The sequence below is a fragment of the Oryzias latipes genome, chromosome 5, assembly GCF_002234675.1.
Source record: "Oryzias latipes chromosome 5, ASM223467v1".
Taxonomy (NCBI): domain Eukaryota; kingdom Metazoa; phylum Chordata; class Actinopteri; order Beloniformes; family Adrianichthyidae; genus Oryzias; species Oryzias latipes.
In genome coordinates this window covers 30,131,334-30,151,601 of record NC_019863.2, presented here as the reverse complement: position 1 = coordinate 30,151,601, position 20,268 = coordinate 30,131,334, and the positions used below count along the sequence as shown (strand labels likewise).

At 43.9% G+C, this 20,268-nt stretch overlaps 3 protein-coding genes across 8 annotated transcripts in view; 1 reads left to right on the top strand and 2 right to left on the bottom strand.

Annotated features, from left to right (window-relative positions):
• The first annotated feature begins 1,345 nt into the window (after positions 1-1,345).
• On the top strand, positions 1,346-6,977 carry LOC101167032 (myosin regulatory light polypeptide 9). The gene is made up of 4 exons (XM_004069181.3): positions 1,346-1,477; positions 4,333-4,536; positions 6,423-6,584; positions 6,666-6,977. The coding sequence occupies exons 2-4, from the start codon at positions 4,353-4,355 to the stop codon at positions 6,839-6,841; spliced, it is 522 nt and encodes a 173-aa protein (XP_004069229.1). The 5' UTR covers positions 1,346-1,477; positions 4,333-4,352; the 3' UTR covers positions 6,842-6,977.
• Positions 6,978-8,647: 1,670 nt separating this feature from the next.
• Positions 8,648-13,968, bottom strand: LOC101174179 (proline-rich protein 36). Its single transcript, XM_004069289.4, has 3 exons — positions 13,495-13,968; positions 11,960-12,201; positions 8,648-11,482 (listed from the first exon to the last, which is right to left on the bottom strand). The coding sequence occupies exons 1-3, from the start codon at positions 13,511-13,513 to the stop codon at positions 10,145-10,147; spliced, it is 1,599 nt and encodes a 532-aa protein (XP_004069337.1). The 5' UTR covers positions 13,514-13,968; the 3' UTR covers positions 8,648-10,144.
• Positions 13,969-15,550: 1,582 nt separating this feature from the next.
• LOC101173932 (disks large-associated protein 4) overlaps positions 15,551-20,268 on the bottom strand; it is a 152,079-nt gene continuing 147,361 nt past the window's right edge. For 5 of the 6 annotated variants that reach the window (XM_020703568.2, XM_020703569.2, XM_020703571.2 and 2 more), the window contains 2 exons: positions 19,142-19,312; positions 15,551-18,490 (listed from right to left, as the gene is read on the bottom strand). In XM_020703568.2, the coding sequence (XP_020559227.2) occupies positions 18,251-18,490; positions 19,142-19,312 (411 nt within the window). In that variant the 3' untranslated portion in view covers positions 15,551-18,250. Of the gene's footprint in view, positions 18,491-19,104; positions 19,313-20,268 lie in introns of all 6 variants that reach the window. The other variant, XM_020703572.2, reaches the window with a different exon arrangement.

Here is a 20,268-nt window from a genome sequence, read left to right as displayed (position 1 = left end):
GTGTTTTTAGTCATTTTATTGCATTTATGTAGCTTTTAATATTTGTTGCAACTTTGTGCTAATTCCATTATTGGCTGAATGTTCATAAAAACATCTGTGAGATTTCTTGAGAGATAAATGTAAATAACCATAAGATTGCTTTGCACAGGCAAAATAATTTTTTCTTTATATTTTATAAATCATAATAGGTCATATCATTTATAATTTTTTTTAACCATGTAGCTTTGACGTGTCTGCAGTGCTGCAAATGTTCCCAGTGGAAGGTAAATAAAGAATCAGCCAAACCCTTATAGTAAAAAGTAGTACATTTGAAGTTTATTTTATCAAGCACACTTGAGTATAAGTATGGCACGTATACCATAGGCGATGTCCATGTAGGGCCTTTGGGACGTATAGTAATACTTCTTCTCTCTAAGTCTACAATATACAGAAAGTATTTTAAAAGTAAACTTTCAAGTGAACTGCCTCACTTTTAGTATAGACTTTAAACAGTAGGTACTGTGAGACTACTACACAGACTACTGTGGTTTTTACACATTAAATTTTATACTTAAAATATGCAACTTTTACAACAAATAAAAAAGCATGTGCACGTGTTTTGCTTACTGAAATTTAAAGTGCTGTTTTTATGTCTGTGAAAAATTTTTTTGGAAATAATATTTATCCCCACTAGAGGACGTCAGTGCACTCTAACTGAGTTTCGGAGAATTTCCCTCAAACATAATTTATTATGAAACAAAAATAAAATGATAAACAAATAAACAGCAGGTCGAATTTAACTGTGGACCTCCTAAAAGACAATACAGCCTAACCTCTTGGCATTGAAAGCCTGAAACATTTGAAATATCAATAAATGCATCAAAAAACAATTGTTGTCGTTATAAAAACGCAAAAAAATACTTTTTATAAAGTAAACTACAACAATAATTAGTCAAAATAATAATTATAAATGCTATTATAAACAGTTTAAATGAGTGAACGTGTTTGAATAAAAGCATTTCTGGGTGATTAGGGTTCCTAGTGTGAAACTCTCCTCTGCCTTTTTAAGGAAGCCTGTTGTGTTTCAGCGCAGACGCCGCGCGCCTGCATCCTCTCAGCGCGCGCGCGTCCATGTCTGCTTCATCCTCAGCCTCTCGCTGTTTGGGCTCTTTTCTCTAAATAAGGCAGCTTTATCGCAGTTCCTGTCATTCCAGGCCTTTCCCCCAAACATCCCGAGCAGCGAGGGTTCATGGCGGCGGCGGCGCTCCTCCGCCCGAGCATTCCTTTGCCTTGTATGGACAAACGGCCCCGGCCGGGGATGTGTTTGTGCGGGACGGGCCGCCCTCACCATTGGCCGGGGCCAGGGAGGGGAGGGGCCCGCTGGGAGCCTGATTCTTGAGGCAAACTTTCCAGTAGCCTTGCCTGCCTTCCCTTCCAGAGCTGACGGACAACAGGAGACAGAAGGACTCCCTAACTCAAACTCCTGCCTGAAACCAAGGTAAGAGCAAGACCTCCATAATATCTGGGGGAATAGCTCCTGCTGGACGGATGCTGGAAGATGTGGGCTTCTACTGTCAGAGATGGGTTACGTCTGGAGGAAAACATGGAGATTCTCTCTGTGTTGTTGAGCAGAAACCTTTCAGAGGAGGTTCTGTTTGTGGGAGTGTAGAACCGTCCACAGCTACTCCCACCTCAACCAGAGGCTCATTTGTCAGAGGGATTCCATGAGGCATGCACGTCATCAATGCACAGGTTTGAGATGCTGCAGGACTTGAGGAAAGAGAAAGTCAGCCTGACTGATGATATCAAACCTACGCCGAGTTCTCCTGTTGGACAAAAGGGACAGAGGAGCTTTGTGGCTCTCCGGTGAAAACCAGCATCCACAAAGGCTCCCAGAGGGCTTGAAGAACAAACTCCATTGTTGATCCAAGTGAAGCCGGCGTGCATCAGCCAGCTGCTGACGTCAAAAGGGTTTCTGCTCTCTGAGCAGATGACTGCCTCTTTTCTGTTCTCATTAGATCATGCAGATCTTCATGGAACCCTTACATGCATCTCCAAAGGACAAAATAACATCAGGAACGTCTTTGATGTTCGTTTCCGTAACTTCTAGGATTTTAAACTGATAGCATTTCTTTTTAATGGTGACACTGTTACATCAGGAGAGGAAAGCCTCTTCAGCCTGAGGAATTCCTTTGTTCCTGGAACTTTTGACCCTCAGCTAGATGTCGTTTTGTTCCTAACTTCCTTTGGGATTGTGAGCCGGAGGATGGAAAGGGCACACCTTCTCCAGGTTTCATTTATCCAGCACGCAGAGAAGCAAAACACAGCCTAACAAACGTTTAATTGCAGGAAATGTTTGTCAGAGTGTCTCAGATAAGATAGAAAAGGAGAAATCCAAATATGGATGAACGTTCTCTGCGATTAAACGGGGTCAGATATTCACCTGAGCGGCTGTGCTGCATTTGCATGCACAGCAGAAGAGTGGTGGCATATGGGATGCTTTCATTTGAATATTGGCCATGTTGTAAAATTCAGTGCAGGATAAAGAATGGAAGGCAGAACCTGCTGGTTTACATTTTATTTCTAAAGCCTTGTTGGATCACACATCAGTGCACCACGGAGGCAGCCACGCTTCAGTGACACCAAACCCCTTCAGCGCCGACCGGGCGCCTGAAACCAAAGGCTGTCAGGTCTGAGATGAAGTGGGGCAGCAAGGGTTTCAACAGAAAGTACTCTCTGACTGTCTGACTGAAATGAGGGCATTTGGAATTTTATTGGACTTGATTTTTGGAGTTGATTTATTTCAAGCAAGCAAAAACAAACTAAAAGAAGACAGACAAGCAAACAAATATATCGTTAGATGTACCAAAAGAGTCAAATCCAGTTTTTTAGAAGACATTATTGACATAATCCACATGGTTTATTAGGAAGAATTACATTTTTACTTTGGTTAATCAAATAAAATGCATTAAAATCCTCATATTGATGTCTTAACACACACGAAAGCTCAAGGAAAATTGTTTTATTTTTCAATTATATTACTAAATTAAACTATACGTTTTAAAACAAAAACACTTTCTTGTTTGATTTTTGCAAACATTTTGTATTATTGATTGTTATTTTTTATTTAAAAAGTATTGCATTCTTCTTATTAGTTATAGTTCTTTTAAAAATATAGATTTTTCTTCAATGATGAGGCTTTCAGTTTACCAGCTCGACTGTCCTAATGCAGTCTAAGCTCGTGTTTCAAACCGCTGAGTGAATTTTTGTAACCTTCTCTCGTATCATTGTAGTCCCACTGCAAAACCAGATCCTAAAAAAGTAGCAAAAAAATTCTTTTTTTTTTTTACTTTACAGAAAAATAATCTCATAATAACATTATTTTTTCATTTTCTAAATATTCTGAGTTTAATCAAACATGTCTTGGTGAAAATAATTTCTTCCTCAAAGATCCACTCCCATGAAAACTTTGTTTTTAACATGTTCTTGTAGCATTTTTCTCATGATACAGAGAAAATAAAGATTTAAAGTGCATTTCTTTACTCAAATCGTGGTGAATCAGGAGCAGATGAAAAACTGCAGATCAAAAAAGCTCTGCAGAAACGATGTCGTAGAAAACAACACATTGTTAAAAATGGCATAATCATAATTATAAGACCACTGGAAATGCTCTTACAGTAAAGTCCCGTCAGCTGTGACATACCCAGCTGTGTGAAATGTGTTTTCCACATTTGACCCCTCCCCGGCAGAAGCAGTGGGCAGCAGACTCAGCTGTGGCAGGGAACCATTTGTCGGTTTAACCCCTTTAATGCCGAGTGTCAAGCAGGGAGGTATGGGTCCCATTTTTTTCTTTTTAATGCGATGGCCCGGTCTGGATTTGAGCTCACGACCTCCCATTCGCAGGGCGGACACTGTAACACAAGTCCACTGAACTGGTCAACAGATCAAAAGATGATTGGAGTGGGACAAGAAAATAAGAGTTCTTGGTCAGGCCACGGCATATTTTATCTGCTTATTTAAAGAACCTTTGACGTATTTCTAGGTGGCTTGTATGTCTGTTCAGCCTCTCTCTCCCCTGCTAAACCAACAAGAGAGCAGGTTTGTGCAGGTCTGTCTGTCACCCCTGGGTGTCACAGTGGTGTCCACCATATGTGTATCAAAACACATAAAATGGTGAATCCTGGTGGAAAAATGCAAGAGGGACAGGCTTAGTTCAAACCTGGCATTCATGAAGGGTGGGATTTTTCTCTCCTTTGGATGTAAAATAAAAAAATAAAAAGATCCACCCACATGTTTGCAAGTCTTCTTTACAAGGAGATGAAAATAAAATCGACATTTATTTTCTCTGCACAGATCTACAACCAGACGCAACCATGTCCAGCAAACGCGCCAAGGGAAAGACCACCAAAAAGCGTCCCCAGAGGGCCACCTCCAACGTCTTTGCCATGTTCGACCAGTCCCAGATCCAGGAGTTCAAAGAGGCCTTCAACATGATTGACCAGAACAGAGACGGCTTCATCGATAAGGAGGATCTGCATGACATGCTGGCCTCTCTGGGTAAAAAGCTGTTTTTATGGTCACAAGGCAGATCAAGACCAATTCTCCCTGAAAATCCTAACGCCGACGCTGCAACAACTGAATTTCCCAAGCTGGGATCAATAAAGTATCTTTATCTTATCTTTATCTTAAAACCATCGACCGATCGCTGATGAAAGTAAAGGGATCTGTTAATGAACACAAACAGATGCTGTCATCAGGGTAACCAGATTTCTTAGTCTGATCTTTGAAACTGAAATGACAGCAAAATGAACTTTTTGAGCTGAAAGCGAGAAGCTGAACTGATATAGAGAGGTGGCCTCGTGGTAGATGCTTCTCCACTAGGAGACTTCTGCACCTCCCCAATAAACACCAAAGTTAAATGATTTCACAATAATGAAACTCTCCAAGCCTGGTTCCATCAACATTTAAAGTTTGGATTTTTAGTGCTGCTTGTTTGTTCCAACCATTCACTAATTTTTGCTGAATTCAGTGACATCATTCTCCATTACGTTAGAGGTGAATAGATTTTACATAGCCAACCCATTGACTGTAAATGAGAGCCGGACTGAGTGGCCCCTCCTCCCTTGTGTTCCAAACAGGAAGTTCCCGCTGGTTCCAAGAAGCAGAAATCCCAAAGACTTTATAGAGAAATAAACAACTGTTATCCAGTCATTCTACTTGTCAACATAAATATTCTTGCGCTGATACATTTTTTAACATGTTCTTGCTAATCCTAACTTTTTCAGGATATTTTTGTTGTAGCGCAAGTTCTTCAAGTAATAAACTGACCAATCAGATGCTTTAATAATAGTAGGCAGTGCCTGCCAGCCCTCACATCCAATGTTTGAAACGTTTCATTGACATATTTTTTGTTGCCCGTTTCCGACAAACTCACTCCTGTTTGGCGTGAGTGGTTGCCATAGAGACTATAACTCAGATTGACTTAGACCAATCTCTACATTGGGCTCCAACATGGCGACGTCCATATCCCCAAAAAATGGTGACTGAGTTAACTTTATTTGGTTGGAGCTGGAAGTAATCCATTTTCTATGGGTGGCGTCACACTCATTCCAGTTCTCGATACAGTCAGTAGAATAGCCAATCACTGTCACTCAACTTTTTTTTTTTTTTTTACAAACTTCCTAACTAACTCTTATCAACAAACCTTTGGTGTCACCATTGACAGTAAATGAGAACTGGACTGGACAACCCCTCCCCCCTCACATTCCAATTACGAATTACCCACTGGTCCCAAAAAGCTGAAATCCCATAGACATCCATTGAGAAATAAACAGTTATTACAAAGTCATTCAATTGGTAAGAATAATCATTCTCGCTCTACTACCTTTTATTAACATGTTCTTGCTAATCCTTTTTTTAATGATTTTTTTTGCTGTAGTGCAAGTTATTCTAGTTACAAATTGACAAGTCAGAGGCCTCAATAACAGTAGGTGGCCTCGCATCGGACGTTCTAAGCGTTTGATTGACAGATTCTCTCAAGAATGCTTTTAGTGGTGTGGCATCTGTAGACATGTCAATCACAGCTTAGAGAAGACATCTGGTTCAAACATGGCAAAGGACATATTGCGGAAAAAAGGGGACTGAATTGACTTTATTTGGTTGGAACCGGAAACAAAGCATTTTCTATTGGTGACGTCACACGCAATTTGTCCAGTTATGTTATACAGTCAATGAGTGTCATTAGCGTATGTCTCTTAAAAAATGTATCAGAGTAAGAATGGTTATTCTGACAAATAGAAATGCTGAGTTTTAGCAGATTTTTTTTGCAAAATCCCATAAATCTTAATGGTACTTCCTGTTTGGAACACCGGGGGGGGGGGGGGGGGGACATTAAGTCCAGTTCTCTTGAACAGAAAATGACTGGCAGCTGTTTCCGTCCTCAGGTAAGAACCCCTCTGATGAATACCTGGAGGGAATGATGAGTGAAGCACCGGGACCCATCAACTTCACCATGTTCCTCACAATGTTCGGGGAGAGGCTGAACGGGACAGACCCAGAGGACGTCATCCGCAACGCCTTTGCCTGCTTTGACGAGGAAGGATCAGGTAAGGGGGGTGGGGGTCTAAGCCCACTCTGCAGGCGCCAAGCGGGACTCGAACCCCTTAACGTGTTATTTTGTTCTCAAGGCGTGATCCACGAGGACCACTTGAGAGAGCTGCTGACCACGATGGGCGATCGCTTCACAGATGAAGAGGTGGACGAGCTGTTTCGGGAGGCACCTATCGATAAAAAGGGAAATTTCAATTACGCCGAGTTCACCCGCATCCTCAAACACGGAGCCAAAGACAAGGATGACGAGTAGAGGAGGAAGACGACTCCCCTGCATCTCCTTGCACACCACGGATGATCCCCAATTTCTGTTCCAACGCCTCAAATGAGCAAAGAATTGGCAGGTGTCCCAAAAGTTAAAAAACAAAAACAAACTAATAATGTAAAAAGGGAATTGTTGAAATGAGTCAAGCCAATGTGCTTGAAACCCAAAGAAATGTTATAAAGCTTGCTCAGAACATGCAGGATCAGCAGCTTCATCCACAGTTCTAGGATGATTTCAGCGTTTGTCTGCGCATGCAGAGGCTTTGACACGCAGCGTTGGCCACATTCACCTCTACCTGCCAGTCAGCAGTCACACCTGAACCTGCACTGTAATCTCTTTGCATGAAGTAACCAAGCAGCTAATGATTCTGACTTTGACAATCAGTAGAGCTCACGATCTCTTCTTCTACTTAAAGGAATTGGTTGTTTAACCTGAAATCTACCCGATTGCTCTTGTTGAGGGATCAGACAAGAAACTGTTTTTAAGGACTTCAGTTTTCAAACTGCTTATGCCAATAAAGAAGCTGTAGATGTCTCAGATCCCTAAACCCATGTTTTCTGTGTCATTCAAGGGTTTAAAGCATCATTTTTGAGTTTCTTTACTCAAACTGTCCTCGGCATTTGTATGAATCTTCTTCAGAAAACTCTCATCTTATTGTACAAACTAAATAAAAACATGTTAAACACAAACATATACTTCAATGATGAGTAATTTGAATCTTGATGGGTGAATATTGAACACTTAGGTCTTTAACAAATTCAGTGGCCACATTTAGGCAGAAAACGTTTATTTTCATGCTACCATGACGCGTGACTTTAGATTTAAAAATAATCTTAGGCCTAATTTGCAGATTTGCGTGGAGCAAGCGTCTCCTAAAGCTCTGATGTTTCCTCAGTTGGACTCAAAGTGAAAAAGTCCAAACAAAATTCGGCATGTTTGCACATTGGTGCAAACTTTTATACTCATAGATGCCAGTAAAACTTTGCTCCACATTTCTTAAACATCCAAACTTTGAGGTGAACCTGAACTGTTGGCCCCCGTTGGTCCTTAGGCTGGTGAAGTTACAGGTTGGGACGATCCCCTCCCTGGAGCTCAGTGATGCAGCACACCTGAAGACCCTTGTTCTATCAGTACATTGTGCTGTTGGTGTGCAGTGCTGTGAACCAGAGAAGCCGCTTCTTCCTTCCCACCAGTTTCTTCAGTCCACACCAGATGCTAAACTTTACCAAAACCTCAGTGCTGATCCACAGACATGGATTTCAGTATAACTCCCAGAATTCATTTTGATCGATGAGATGTTTCACACTAAACCAAACACCCTAACTTGAAGCTGGAAGACTTGATCTTCCTTCCAGTCTGGTTCTGCTGCCACACGAGTCGGTTCACAGGGAAGAACTGAACGAAGGTAAGAAGAGCGAAGAATTTAGACTTTGCATGGAGAAACTAAATGTATGCTGCACAAATATACAATATTTTCTGCTCCCGATTCACAAGAATTGGAGTATAAAATTCTCAGAAATGCAATTTTGAGCCCAATTTTCTTTAAAGATGTTTGCCATCGTCAGAAAAAGGCAACAAGAAAATGTTAAAAATATCCAAAACAGTTTTCAGAGTAGATCTTTAAGTTAAGCCAATATACACTAATTGATTTAAATTTAGTTTAAATTTAAATTAATGTCCGTTTTATTTTATTTATTTGGTCTATTTTATATGAAAATCTTATGATTTTAGTGATTCGCCTATTTTGTATAAATAAATAAATAAATGATTATTTTAAAAATATTGGGAGACAAATTTATGAAAAATTCAACTTTATTTCTTTGAAATGTTCATACAAAAACACATTTAAAGTTTAAGGCGTGTATTGCACAGACTATTGAGTTTATAATATATAAAAAAAACAAAAAGAGGAACAAAGTTAAGAGGGAAGATCCCTCAGACGTAAGCTTAAGGCACAGCAGCCGCTCGGACCGCCAACAGTCATTCACAACATGAACTTTCAGGGAAGGAAACTGAGCTAATGCCAGCACAAAGACAAAAGTTCATCAACTATTTACATCACCACATCGCTTTGTGTCAGTTTGCATCTAAAACCAGGAATAATTGCCATATAAAACCTAATTTTCCAGCCAGTACCTTTGATCAGACGGATGACGGATCCACATTTAGAGACATACTCAACACGGTGCTCTGCACGCGACGGTAACGTGAGGTATAAATGCATACGGAGCATCGGCGGCAGAAAACACATGACATGTAGCTGAACGCCAACAGATGAGGAAACGGAGCTAGAAAAAAAATAATTAAAAAACGAGGAAAAAATAAATCATTGCGGTCTTTGCTTGACCCCACATCACACTTCAACAGCTTCTACCTGAAAAACCGTAGAGATGGTTGCTTGAAGCTCTGCGTCACCGCTAAGCCTGACAGTACTGAGGATTCATCTAACACTTTCTGCAACAGGAACAGACTCCACACACTGCTACTGGCAATAGATACTATCATGGTAGCATTCAGCTTCATGGTTAACCCTAACAGTTTCACAGAAACTACAGCCTTATGGATGATTAGAAACTATCTCTGAACAAAAAAAAAAGGAAGAAAAACCAGGATCTTGTACAAAAACAGCTACATTAGTTTAGTTGAAGCGTTGTTTTTTTCTTTTTTTATGCAACACAGAAACCCCAAAATGTGGATAATTTAATGTTTCTATCCTCCAAAACATATAAAGTCGTATTCTGCACTACTTCTCTACTCAACTTTACCTGTGAGAGTTTGAACAGAGCTTTGAGATGTGAAAAAGCAAACACGGGAATACAGTTATGATTTGGCACAAGAGAGCAACTGTCGTGACATTTCAGAAAGACTGAAGAATATTAAAAAAATATATATAAAAAAAAGGGGGGGGTGGTGATCCAGGGGTAAGTATAACAAAAACTGAGGGCATAAAACCAAAAAAACAGGCAAAAACTGGTCAAAAAAGGGTGAATTCAATGCCACAAACGGTTCTTCTACATTCAATCAAGTCCAGCAGGTCAACAGAAAAAAAAAAAAAAAAAAAACGACTCTGCTGCGCTGACGACTACGACAATACAAGCCAGGGAAAATCCAAACTGTTCTCTTTACGAAACGTTTACCGTGTGGAATGTGGAGACGCAGAAACTGCCGTCTGACGGGGTTTTAAAGGATGAAAGACCCTCTGCAGCCGTCAGGAGGAAGAGGAGGAAAATACATTCTCGCAGTTATGTACACAAGTCCAAGAAAGTCTGTGGTGCTCATGCAGGTAAGACCCTAATTCACAGGTTCCCTCATTTTGTGTAGGTTGTGCTGGGGCCCCCCCCACACCGGGGTGACGGGGGTCTTTACCATCTGTAGGGTGTTGGCGTGAGCCATGCTCCAAACGCCGGGCTCCACGGCCAAATTCCTCTGTAAAGCGCTGCTGCTTGTGGAGGAGGGCTGCAGAGCAGGAGGGAGGTGGGGGGTGAGGCCCAGAAGGGGGGTCATCGCAGACGTGGACAGGGCTGCAGAGGCAGGCGCCGGGCCTTGGGAGGCAGAGGAGGCGGTCAGCGGGATGGAGAGGGGCGGGAAGAACGGCAGGTGAAGTGGGACGGCGACGGAGGCCGCCGGAGGGGCGACGACCGGAGTTTGGGCCGAGTCCAGACTTTTAGCCGACGCTGAAGTGGAGCCAGATGCCAGGACCGGCTCCGCTGCTGGTTCCGATACGCCTTCCAGACACGAGATGGGAGGCGCGTTTGAGGAGGAGGCCGGCGGGGCTGAGGGGAAGGCCGGTTTTTTGGGATCTGGCAGCTCCAGGACTAAAGCAGACATCGGCACTAAGGCTGGCAGATTGAGCTGCGGCTGGTCGGGGCTGGATGATCTCTCCACGGGGCTCCATATGACCTTATTCAGAGGAAGAGGAGACATCCTCGAAGCTGAGAGGAAGACTGGAGCCGGTACAGACGTTACAGGAGACTTGACATCTGGAACGGCCATAGCTCTCTCCATCAGACTCTGCACCCTGGAGGGGTCCATGACCTGCTCCTCTGGGGGTGGAGTGGGGCCCATGTCCTTCCTGTAAGCCGCCATCTTTGTGTCCACCAGTTCTGCCTTCAGGACCTCCGGAGGTTTGTTCTCCTTCAGCTTCTCCTGCTCGGCCGCCCTCTGCAGAGCTGCATCCACCAGGAGCCTCAGATCGCTGAAGTCCTGGGTGGGGTACAGCTCAGGGGGAGTCGGGGGAGGTGTGTTGAAAAGACCGCCGGAGGGGCTGGCCCCTGCAGCCAACTGCGCCCCCCTTTCCTCCGCTTCCTTCAGCAGGCTCTGAGTGTCCAGCTTCATGAGCGCCTGAACAGACCCCCCCTTCCCCGGGTAGCCCGCTCCCGTCAGGATGGCCGTGGCCGTGTTTCCCAGCAGGCTGAGGTCCAACGTGGGGGTGGAGCGGATCACAGACGGGCGCTGCTGAGCGGCGCTCGTCGAAGCGCCCGCCTCCAGGGAGCCGGCCCCTTCTGCGGGAGACGACGCCTCGCTTTTGCCGACCTTGCGAGAAATGGTGAACTTGGTCGGGTCTTTGCCGTCTTTGCGGAGCAGGTCGGGGAGCAGGCGGCGCCGAGCGTTGATGAACCAATTACAGATCTGTGAAGACAAGGGGAGTTTCCAACATGAACCAAGATGACGCGTCGAAGAAAACTCCACCCTACAACTCAGGCGTCACATTTAAGATCTAAAATCATTCAAGACATTTGGCTCCAATTAGCAGTTCATTGGGTCTGAGAGAGTCCGACGGCTCCCTCTAGTGGTCACCAGACAGATGGATGAGAGCACTCAGACAGCTGGGAGTAATGAAAGTCTGAGCTCAAATATGCTGAGCCACAGAGGCATTCCAGTAAAGTGACTACATAACAAGAAGCTCTGCTGCATCCACCTCCCACAGCTCCGCAGAAGAGCGCAGGTGGGCCGTCTGCGAGAACGGAAAGAGGAAGCGACTGCCGCTTACGTAACAAAAGTGAAACGGCGACGACTGGGAAGATGTGAAAAAAATACAGCTGACCAGGCATACCGCGCGCGGCACGCTACACGGCGAGAGCTGCGGGTAAAAATAACCGTCCTCACCTGTAGCACAGACAGACTGGTCTGGCCCGACAGGCTGAGTTTCTCCTGCTCCGATGGGTAGGCGTTGAAGCGGTGCTCGTACAGCCAACTTCTGAGAATCTGCACGGCCTCCTTTGGCAGGTTGCCACGACGACGGCGCTTCCCAAGGAGCCCTCTTCCCGACAGGTCAAGAGGGGAGCCGTCATCGCTGTCCGACACGGCGGAGGAGTGCTCCTGCTCCGGGCGGTAGTCTTCCTCCAAAGCTGAAGGAAACATCAAAGATCAGAACTTCATAATAAAAGCACAAAATTGACGCACAGGAAAAATTCACTGTTGTTTTTTTTTTTTGGTGATCAGAGAGATTATTCCAGGTAATTCAAAAAACTCTGTACCACTTAAAAACCCAACAAATAGTTTGAATTCAACTCATAGAGCGACAAAAGCAGCATGTGTAAACACAAAGCTTGAAATTTTCCAGCCCACAGTTGGTGGCTGAAGGAAATCTCCCCTCAAAAATGGAGAATGCCTGATCCCAGGGGTGGGCCGCAGCCTGCAGTAAATGTCTTTCTCTGGGGCTGGGTGAAATCTGACCCCCGGGGGCAGCGCCTGTCCTCACAAAGGAGATTGTGTGCATATCAACATCACAGTGGCCAGTGGCCCAGGAATCTATTGACCATGCAGAGAGGGCTGTTTTCGCCCCATGCTGCTTCCTTCAATCTGGGATGCAGGAGAAGCTGCATGTGTTGGGATCAAACTTACAAAATAAAAGCTTGTCTTTATTTTTTTTAAAAAAGAAAAGAACAGAAAAGTCTTTTTTTTCTCCCCTTGGTTTTTTTTTAGCAGATGGGCTGCCATTACACTCCACCACTGCAGCTTGTTGCTGATTTCTATGATAAAAATACCACTTCTTGTCTAGTTTTGTTTCAGTTTTCTGAGATTTTTACTTTTAATAAAAAAATCAAAGCAGTTGCCATCAGGTAACTGTGGAATGACCCCGTTTGTCAAACTTCTTGTTTCCAAGTTCGGATAAAACGTGAGTAAATCACATGTCGTGAAATGTTCCAGAAAAAGCGACAAAAAAGAGCTTTGGAAGAGTTTGGAACTTGATTCATGGTCTGCCCGCTTTCAGGTTTGAATTTGACCGTTAGAGGGGGGAAAAAAAATTACAAAATAAAAAATAAAATAAAAATAACAGCCAGACGAAGTTTAAAAAATTAAATCCTTTTTCAAAACAAACACAACTGTCGACTAAAGTTCCCCAAACGGAGCCATGATTCAGATGTTCGGAGCCATCTGGGGCGCACAAAGGAGGCAGACAGACAGTCAGGAGCGCACAGCCTCCCGCATGTCGCTCCGCCAGATGGACACCATGCCTGCCTGCAGCCTGCTGCCTCCACGGATAACTAGCTGCTTAGCTCCGAAGCAGACACGAGAGCGAGCGAGCGAGCACGCGAAACCCCCCCTCCACAAAAAAAAGAAAGAAAAAGAAATACAAATAAAACTCGCGGAGTGGACGCAGGATCCCGGAAAAAAAACCGCGTCCCGCGCGGGCTCACCTCGTTTCAGTGCCTTCATTCTTTGTTGATGATGGCTCGAAAAACGCGCAGCTGTCCAAGTTGTTTGCAGCACAAAGCGTGGACGGACGCGACGATGGTTGACACTTTCTTCCACGCTGTCGAAGGTGTTGCGCTTCTCCGCCCGTTTACGAGTCCGTTTCCTGCTCGTGTTCGTCCCGAAGCGGCTCCCACGCTTCCATAACTCTGCGGTCTCGCTGCCGAGCCGAATGTTTTGTTGTTTTTTTTTCTCCTCCTGTCGCTCGTTTGTTTTACCTGCAGCAGCAGCAGCAGCAGCGCCAGCACTTTGCCAATCTTGACAGTCGCAGCTGAAAAGCTCCCGCCCCCTGGACTGCCTTTAGCCAATCAGATTGGAGGATGGAGCCTCCGGCGTCGCGGCCAGCCAATCACGACGCTCCTCCAAACAACGGTTGGACAGTGATTGACGGTGAAACCCTTTCATTCAGAATATAGCGCAGATTCTCACTGAAATGCTATTTTTAGTTAAAACAAAAAAAAAAAAAAGAAAGTTTGCCACGTTTAATCCTCCTGAAGGCTGCTGCAGGATACGGGATAATTAGAATAAATGATTCCTTTGAACAAACATTTACATTTCCGCGTGAGAGAGTAAAACCAAAACATTTGTGGAATATTCAGCCAGGAATTCTGGCTTATAGGATTCATTTTGGTGTGTTTTAACATGTTCTTGTATCATTTTTCTGATGATGGATGACACATATAAAGAAAATGTATCTTAGAGCTGCATTTCTTTGATTAAATCATTGTGAATTCAGGAGCAGACAGGGGAAAAAAGCGTCTTAAAGAGTGTATTTGTGACGTTTTTGCTCCCTGATCAGCTCCATTCCGATGCCTGCTTGTACAGTCCCGGCAGAAAGTTTCGAGACTTACATAAATATTGGAAATTGAAAAAAAAGTTTAAGTCTTAAACATTTAGCCATGACAGCGATCTGTCCCTAAACTGTATGCCTGGATGGAACAAAAACACCATTTTTGTTCCACCGATAATGTTAGGTTGGGGTTGTAAGGGGCTGTAAGTTAGCGGGAGAGAGTGTAAAAAAAAAAGAAGGGATGATTGGAAAGGAGGGCAGGCTTACTCCGTTCCAACTCAGAAGTAAATTTCAAATCAACCACTGCCGCTCTGCAGAAACTATGGCCTAGAAAACGACACTGATTTTATGAGTTTGGCTTAAAACGGCATAATCATAATCAAACGACCGCTGGAAACAATTTTACAATGGATCAGAAGATGACTGGACTTTAAACTCAGACACATGTGAAGACACTCATCTACCAGTAAACCCAGTAATCTGGATTTATTTATCCTAAAAATCACAATAGTGAAAAACAGGTATAAAACTAATCAAATTAAAAATAAACATCATAAACAGAATTTTAACAACAAGTGATAATTTGTTCAAAAAGTTTTTTTTTTTAATTCAAACTAAACTTAAATGTAAACTAACAGTATTGTATTGTTTTAGAGAATTACAAGAAATTTAAATCACTTCAATTTTATTTACCGGTATATGGCCCAATAATACAACAATTGTCGTCTCAGTGGGTTTATACCAGTAATTGTATAATGAACATGAAATCATAGAATTCAATAGTTAATGGCTAAAGTAAACTAAAACTCCTTAAAATAAAGGATTCCAGAAAAAAAGAAGAAACCTCAGGGGTGTCCACATGAAGGAGGGATCCTCCCCCAGGACGGACAGGCGATCTACCAGAACTCTCATCAAGCTTAGCTCATCAAACTCTACAACTACATGTTTAAATAGTCCAGCAGTCGAGCTTCATCCAGAAGAAATAAGCACTGAAAATAATCAATTGTGGTTGAAAAAAGCAAAACAAATCTTGTCTCCCTTATATTTATCTATTATAATTACCCTTGATAATTGCTTTGATTTTTTTTATGGATTTATATTTTTTAATGTCTTCTCTGCAGCTCCTTTGTGGAGACACAGTGAAGCATTTTTGTTTAATCTTAGGGTGCATTTATTATCTCTTCAATGGAAGAACCTTTAGATGCTTATTATTTTTTTTTTTTTATGATTTACATTATTTTCCACCAGGTCCTACACATTTTAATCGTTTTAATTTGTAAAATATTTCAAAATAAGAGTCTGTAAACCTTCCCAAAAAGCCTCAACGGTTCTGAGAAGAATCATGTGCATTTTATTGAACATCATTTTTCTGCATTGAACACGTGAACAAACTTCAAGTTGTATAAATAGATCCACAGCTTTGTAAAATATGGTTCATATTTACAGAGGATGTGAAGCAAAAAAGGGGACTGCAGAAACCTTTCACTCCGTCATTGCCCCCCACTTTAAATAATACAGGAAGAAGTACAGTGAGCAGGAATCTTTATCTCCTCCACACACACACACACACACACACACAACTTGATTTGTACCTTTAGGACCCCCCCCCCCCACGCTATGTGTGACAGATGTAGTAATTTAATAAAACATAGTCTACTCTTTTAAATGTGTGCTTGCTTCAACAACATTTATCTCTTTAAACACTTTTGCTACATCATATTTCAGGTGATACAAACTCCGCCCCTTGACCCTGTCAACAGTTTGGAAAGCAAATATTTGAATGTTTTTTTAGCAATGATTTAACACCTTTTGGCCTCCCCTCCTTTGAAGCAAACAGTCAACATGAATAAAGTTTATTAGATCAGCAAAAAAGTTAAAAAATTATAAAGAAAGGATGCATAGTTTTGCTGAAAGCATTTCGACTGCCGTTTTGGACATTCGTGTTTCTAACATCAATGAAAAATGCTGCACAACAAACGATTTTGAACCTCAAGCACACCAGTTTCCACCTCAAGCATTCTTTAAAAGGTGAGAGCCGTCAAAGCCTGCGCATGGGGGGGGGGCATTATCATCCTGAAATCAGCGCCTTTGCAGGGACGGCCCACCCCCCACCGTGGAGCTCTGATTACTCCTTCCTCAGAAATGCATGTGGATATTGCTCCAATGCATGAGATGAGCTTTCTTTTGTCTTTCGGTAAAGCCGCAGACGAGGGTCGGGCAGTTCACACATCCAGCCGTCAGCACATCGGAAAAGTGTCAACTTTCACCTGGACGTGGTCGGCTCACATGGCAGCTTTTTCTCTGTTGGGATGTACTTTGGGTTCGTCCACAAGGGTGAGAAGAAAAAAATCATTTTAATTATTCTTAAGGATTTTAACCACATTAGCTTCTTATTAAATTTTTTTTTGAAAGGACAGAGTATTTTAGTGGCCGTTAGTAATCAAATCAGGCTCACAAAAGGCCTTTGGGTGCGAACGACGCTGACACAGAAAGGGAGGTGGGGTCAATTGACAACAATCAGGCAGCTGCCCACTGACACCTCTGGGGCATTTTTCCTCTCCTGCAGGCAAACACAACGAACAAACAAAGGAAAGCTCACTAGAAGAAGGATGCTGCTTCTCGGGCTCTCCTGTTTTAACTCAGAGAAAGACAGGAGGTCACCTGTGTTAGCATGTCGACATGGGAGACGAGAGTTTCTTCACTAAACGGAAGCAACTGGAAGACAAACACCTTTCAGCAAAAAACATTTCATCTGGAAACGACACATAGGAGGGAAAATGTTCTAAAACACATGACGGCCCTTCAAGCCAATGCAACGAATGGGAAACCAGGTTTCTCCGTAGATGTTGATGTTTGGAGCAACTGCTGCTGTGGCAGATCTGGTGGAAAGCTTCCTGCTTCGTGTGCATAAACACTCTGGAGTTTGTCGTACACCCGCCACCGCATGTGTGTTCACAGTCAACTGCTGCTGCTGTCATCTCAACACACCACCTGAATTTGAGACAGGGAACTCATCTTTGGCTTCCATGGCGATCAGCAAAAAAACAAAAGCGACCACAATTGAATGATGCACCTCTCCCCTTCAATACACTCTTTTTCCTTTTTCCATTTTGATATCTATTAGGGGGGAAAAGTAGTCTTAAAAACCAAATGAAGCTAATCGTGGCCCAGAATAATCACGCTGACAGAAATGTATTTTGGTGTCAAACTCAAAGTTCCATAAGTATTTTTACTGAATAAACGGGACAGCAGTTACAACACATACAACCTATTATAATAAATAGCTAAGATTGGGATGTGCTTTTAAACAAATTCATTCTGAGGTTTCACCTGTCAGCAGTGACAAAAACACAAAATATTTGGGCACCAACAACAGTCTAAAAAGCAAATTCCTAAACTTCAGTTTTCAATTTAATATGCCACCATGATCTATTAAAGTCTGAATTAAAAGCATTTTTGACAAATCTCATACTATGAAACATGAAAAAAACAAGGAAGACGATGTGTAGATTGTGTGCAGTGTGTGTGATGGCCACAAGGTGGTGCTGTGCAAAGCTACGAGATGGCCAGTGATCTGGGAAGAGAGCAAGCCAGTGAGAGACAGAAGCATTAACGCTTTACTTCTGACCACCTAATAAATCTTATAGCCAAGATACAGGAACTTTTAAAACAGTCTTCATATAGAATATTTGACCTATTGTTGTTTAGTTACCAACAGCCTCTTTATTTTAATTTTATATCAAGAATAGTAAGAAGAGAAAACGTCCATCAGCTGAGGTCTTCAGCCTCTCAAGTCCACAAATGTTTGGTTCTCCGTTTCGACCAGGACCAGCCTTTGAATCGGGGGTCATGCCCTCTCGGTTGGACTCCGTGCAGCTCATTGAAGTCCCGTTTGTCTTTCGGGGCTCCTCTCAAAGGCGAGTCTGGGCCTCGGGGACGTAAATTTCGATGCTGTCAGCGCTCTCCGTGGCTGAGTTCTGGCGGAAAGAGGCGGCCTTCTTGGCAGCCAGCAGGCGCTTGCGAGCTTCTTGTTTCTGCTTTTCCGCCGAAGCAGACGAAGGCGTGGACGAAGAGTCCGCGCTCTTCTCGCGGCCGAGGGTCGGGCGTCCCTTACCAGGCTTTTTTGACGCCGGGAGTGCCGTCCTCTCCTCCTGGTGTGATGGAGGGGGGGAGAGAGAAAAGACAGGCGGAAGAGTGAGTTTAGTAAATCAAAGCAGCTGTTTTTCCCTTCCTGCTCTGACGAGACGTTCCCCTCGAAGGTTCGAATGACCAACACTGACGGCACGCACGAAAGAAGGAAACATCCAGGACAACTCAAAGAGACGTGAAATGGAAACATGAATTGATGACTGAGACACTGAAACCACAACGTTGGGATCACAGGACAACACATTTAAACACAACACAAAGCAGAAGCAGCGCCTCCACCGCCGTCACGGAAAAACACGCCAACTCTCACACCTACTGGAAGAAAAAACGAAGAGCCAGTGCATCTCAGCCATGCTCCATTACAACAGGCAAACAAACCGCCATCCAAAAAATGACCCATGCATGCTCAAAGCAGGGCTTTCCTCCTCCAAACACAGCTGCCCTCTTTGAGAGGATTACTTCCCCATGCATGCCTAGAGGGACCTCTCGAGCCCCTCTGCGTTGGACAGGGAGGCCCTGTTAGAGTGCATCCCACGCAGGGGCAGGGGTAAAAGAAGAGTGGGAGAAATGGTGGTGGTGGTGGGAGGAGAGAGGCCGGTTTCGGCGGCTTTCCTACCCCAGCCAGGGCACTGGGCTGCATGGGTGGGAAGTACCTTCCGCTCGGGGGGCGACCGGGCAGCAGCGGATGGCGCGGGATGCCAGTCATTGGACTTGAGGTGGTAGAGCTCATCAAACTTGAGGCTGATGTCCTCGATGGAGAGCTGCAGCATGTCCCAAAAACCAGCCAGGTCTTGGGCCGTGGGCCGCGGGTTGGCATTCACATTCTGAGGACAAAAGAGGAAGACGGGATGAAAACGAGGGGAGCGGCAGGGGTGTGAGTGTCACCAGAGCAAATGGCGTATACTTATATAGCGCTTTTCTAACTACAAGGCCCATTCACCCAGTCACACACACATTCACACACTGGTGGCGGCTCCGCTGCCGAACACTGGCGGCAACCTACCACCTAGGGATGGGTACCAAGCCCCGGTGTTGAACGAGCCCCGGGGCAACAATATTTAAGACTTCAGTATCGTTAAGATCTGACCTCTATGGTACTGGAGAAGTCGCATTTTTTTGTGTGTCCCACAAGATATAAACATTATCTGCCATATTCAATCCACCAAGTCAGTCAAATTTCCGTTAAATAACGATGATATTAATTTCGCTATTATCGCTGAAGAGGAGAGGTCTGTCTGGCTATTTTTTCAGATACTTTATTTATCCCTCAATGGGGAAATTCTTCTCCGCATTTGACCCATCCCCTGGGGGAGCGGTGAGCTGCAACTGAACTGGGCTCGCGAGGCGGTAGCGTTTAGGGGTCTTGCCTAAGGACCCTCACTGAGTGATGTTAACAACTCGCCATTGATATGGTAATTGCCCCCAGTACCATTGTTTCTTCTCCTCCGGGAATCGAACCCTAGATTCCTGCATGGTAGCCTCTCACCTTACCAACCGAGCTACTCAGCCGCTAATTTGTGTGCATGGGGGGGCGGGGCTGTTGTTCAGACAGTACGCAGCACGTAAAATTAATTAAATCTGCGCTAGAGCGCCCCGACTGTCCTGTCAACCTGCTGCTATGATGACCGCATTTTGGGCTCTCTGTGTAGAACACACTGGAGGGGCGCGGGAAAAAACAACTCTCACCTGCAGAGGATATGAACAGGTGAACAGGTAGAGGGGAAAAGCAGATAGAGAGGCGGGGGAGGGGCTTTGGCTTCATAGAGATGGAAACACGGGC

Bases quoted from the DNA above. Each gene is read 5' to 3' on its own strand.
- LOC101174179 (XM_004069289.4), bottom strand. The intron at 11,483-11,959 runs GTGAGGACGGTT...TTGTCTTCACAG, and splicing joins CCAGTCTGTCTGTGCTACAG to ATCTGTAATTGGTTCATCAA.
- LOC101167032 (XM_004069181.3), top strand. From the start codon at position 4,353: ATGTCCAGCAAACGCGCCAAGGGAAAGACCACCAAAAAGCGTCCCCAG. The intron at 4,537-6,422 runs GTAAAAAGCTGT...TTCCGTCCTCAG, and splicing joins TGACATGCTGGCCTCTCTGG to GTAAGAACCCCTCTGATGAA. The intron at 6,585-6,665 runs GTAAGGGGGGTG...TTTGTTCTCAAG, and splicing joins CTTTGACGAGGAAGGATCAG to GCGTGATCCACGAGGACCAC.